The 3,678-nt window shown below is 44.4% G+C and overlaps 1 protein-coding gene across 1 annotated transcript; it reads right to left on the bottom strand.

Moving 5' to 3' along the window:
• Positions 1–425: 425 nt before the first annotated feature.
• LOC121752802 (uncharacterized mitochondrial protein AtMg00310-like) lies at positions 426–776 on the bottom strand. The gene has a single exon (XM_042147893.1). It carries the CDS (start codon positions 774–776, stop codon positions 426–428), a length of 351 nt encoding a protein of 116 aa, XP_042003827.1.
• Between the last annotated feature and the right edge of the window lie 2,902 nt (positions 777–3,678).

Raw genomic sequence — 3,678 nt, 5'->3', positions numbered from 1 at the left:
CACCTCAAACACCAAGTGCTTGGGTTCAAATGCTGATCCGTCAAAAATCAAGGCATTTCTGCCTCGCCACATCAGGCTGACCATTGCGATGAGGGCTAGTCTTCTAGCTTTGCGGATGATTGTCGCGCCGCTTCGTTCCTTGATTATCCACTTAATGGCGCTCGGTATGGTGGTGATGTTCCTCCACATCCCCATCTAAGCTTTGATCTCCTTCCAAACTGCCCAAGTCTTGTGGCATTTGAAGAAAAGGTGGTCCACGGTCTCCGTGTGCGCCATGCACAAGGGGCAGCGTTGGTCAATGTTCAAGTAGCCCAGTCTGTCCCTCGTTGGAAGCCGTCCTCTGAGAGCTTGCCAAGTAGTGAAGGAGTACTTTGGCGGGAAAAACTTCTTCCACACGAATCTGTGCCATAGTCATCGTTCTCCTTTTAGCCTGAACCCTCGTACGCCTCGACTGCTCCCTTGGTCCCGTACCATTGTCCCAGCATCTTCTCAGTTTCTCTTCTCGGCCGGTCGGCTAGCATTTCGTCTCGGATTTCAAGCACCCTCTTGAAGAGTGGTGAGTCCCATGGTCTTGCCGTCCAATCCCACAGCGTCCTGTTCTTAAGGAACTCACTATGGATCCATTTGATCCATAGGGAATCCTTCTTCACGTGAATGTTCCATAAGTTCCGCACAAGAAGAGCCTTGTTCCACGCCCCGAGGTCCCGAAAGTCGAGCCCCCCTTCATCCTTTGGTAGGCAGAGATCCTTCCAAGATACCGGGGGTATTTCGGTCATCTCTCTATTCTTTGTGAAAGACAACGGCAAATTTAGGTAATTAATCAGGCTGATTTTCAGAAATAATGAAGTTGACTTTGGGCTCAAAAAGAATTAGTAATAGGTCTAAATGTGTATATTATTTGATATTCTTTTGGGAACAAAAGAAAAAATTGATTAAATATTTGACATTCTTTTGGGAACAAATTAGAAAAAAATTGGGGTGTTACAATCCATTTCATTTTCACTCATATTTTATTATACTCCTTCCGTTTCATAAGAATATGCACTATTTTTTTTAGTTCGTCCCACAAGAATATGCATTTTTCAATATGAAAAGTCTTTTCTCTCTAATAAGGTGGGACCCATTTTTCACTAACATACTTTATTTACTTTTTCTATCTACCTCTCTCTTACTTTACCAATTTTACATTAAAACCCGTGTCGAACCCAAAGTGCATATTCTTTGGGGACGGATGGAGTAAAACTAATACTCTTCGTCCCGACCTAAGCAAGACATATTTCTATTTTGGTACACCAATTTAGACAGTGGTGTTCAGTGAATTATATTTATTAATAGTAAAGTAAGAGAGAGAAAGTAAGAAAAAGAAAAGGAGAAAAAAGTAAAAGAGATGAGTACAAAAGAAAGATAGAATAAAGTAAGAGAGATGATAATGTAGGAGAGAGGAGCGAGTTGATTGTTGAATAAAAAGGAAACGTCTCATTTAGGTTGGAATGTACCTAAAAGGAATACGCCTCACTTGGACTAGGACAGAGGGAGTGTAAAAAAGTATGACTCACATTCCATTACTTTTTCTATCAACTTTTACGAACACAGTCGAACAATGTCTTAAAGCCGCACCAGATAAATATGTGACAGTTATTGGGGACCGGAGAGAGTATATGATATATCAATACTCCCTCCGTCCCTCAAGAATATGCACTCTTTCCTTTTTAGTCCGTCCCACAAGAATATGCCCTTTTCAATTTTTGAAAGTCTTTTCTCTCTAATGAGGTGAGACTCATTCTCCACTAACAATACTTTATTTACTTTTTCTCTGCCTCTCTCTTACTTTACCAATTTTATATTAAAACCTGTGTCGACCCCAAAGTGCATATTCTTTGGAGACGGATGGAGTAAGTAATACTACTGAAAATAACTTAATGGGTGGAATGTAAGTAAAATCAAAGTAGTTTAATTTGTGGGATGTTTAAAATAATTTTTCTATAAATAATAATAAATGTAAAAATAAATCTTCTATGAATAATATAATAATTAAAAAAATTATACCTTCAAGTTTTAGTTTCTTGGGTGGGTGTGTAAAAAAGAATGAAACAAAACAAAGCGTGTTTCGTGAAAAATAAGAAATCTATAGAAAAAGAAGCATTTTGTGTTGTTGTGTGAAAAAGAGTGAAACATAAGAGCATGCACAGCGGTGGATGGACGACGTCCGTCCGTCCGTGGTCGTCCGTCCACCGTGTCAGCGGCACGGAAGACGTCGTCCGCCGCTGTGCTCGCGCCGCTGGCACGGCGCTGCTCGATGCATCGAGCACGTCCGTGCCAACGAGCAGGTGACGTGGCGTGCTGCGATTGGGAAATGGCATAGCCGTTGCCTTTGAATTTATTATTATTTTTTTAAAAATCGGTTTTTAATTAAAAATCGATTAAAATAAAAAAATATATTTTTCCACTTCCCAAAAAAAATATATCCGTATTTTACCGTTTTCTACCACTTTTTTATTTTTTTTTATTTTTTTCCCCCAAAAATACACATTTTCATCTATAAATACCATCACTTTCACACCCAAAAATTCACACCACATTCTCTCATTTCCATTCTCATCTACATTCTCTCATCTCCATTCTCAATCTTTCTTCCACGCATACAATATAACAATGTCCGGCCACGGCAATAACCCCCCGGACTCCCACGGTTGGAACCCCGAGTGGTTCGATTCACAACCGTTTCCTAGTCCGAAAACGGAATATTCGGCCCCTCCTCAAACCCAAAGTTCGGGCGTTCCGGGTGGCTACCAGCCATACCGAATCGACGACCAAGATGCCCCCGAAGGGCGATACGGGTGGACACCCGAGCCTAGAGCAAGGTCGACCGCCTCCTTCTAAACTCCGACTCCTCCTAATCGCTGTGTCCGCACACCGTACTCGTTGGCGGAGATGGAGCAATTGTTCAAGGCGTATTTGTCTATCTCTGAAGATCCGGAGGTTGGCACGAACCAATCCGGCGATCACTTTTGGTGGCGCATCTGTCGCCGGTACAATGAAAACCGGCCGGAGGGAACAATCGAGCGCAACGAGAGCATGGTGCGCAACGTCATCTACCGAGCCAACGACGAAATTAACAAGTTCCAGGGGTATTACCTCCAGGAAGAGCGGTCGGCGGGGAGTGGCTGGAGCGAGGTCGACATCATCAGTTCCGCCATGTCGACCTACCAATCCATGAACTACAAGGCGTTCAAGTACCTCAACATTTGGCAGGAGACGCGGTCGCATCCGAAGTATAGGGGAGGCGTAACATCCTCCTCTAGCGGCTCCTCCAAACGGTCAAGGTCGGTATCCCTATCTGACTCCGGCTCCGAAGACGTGGTTAGCTAACTCGCCGGAGCTAACTTGGGTAGCCCTCAACGCCGACCGCAAGGAAGGAGAAGGCGGCGGCCAACCGCCGTCGCGCCGCGACTCCATCCGGCGATGCTCCCGACCCCGCTCCCTTTCCCGTTCCCTATGCGCCACCTCCACCACCCACCAACTCGTTGTGGACCCTTTTGGCCAAACTCAATATGGCCGATAGGTCAACTATGACCCCCTCGCAACTTCGATCGCACGAGGTCATGATATTGGGCCTCCAAAAACAATTGGGGGTAGTGCCGCCGGATGAGTAGTCTTCAACGGGGATATTTTTATCTT

Source organism: Salvia splendens, chromosome 10 (genome assembly GCF_004379255.2).
Source record: "Salvia splendens isolate huo1 chromosome 10, SspV2, whole genome shotgun sequence".
In the NCBI taxonomy this organism is placed as follows: domain Eukaryota; kingdom Viridiplantae; phylum Streptophyta; class Magnoliopsida; order Lamiales; family Lamiaceae; genus Salvia; species Salvia splendens.
The sequence above is the reverse complement of the archived record's forward strand: the minus strand, read 5'-3'. Positions and strand labels throughout refer to the sequence as shown.

Bases quoted from the DNA above. Each gene is read 5' to 3' on its own strand.
- LOC121752802 (XM_042147893.1), bottom strand. From the start codon at position 776: ATGACCGAAATACCCCCGGTATCTTGGAAGGATCTCTGCCTACCAAAG.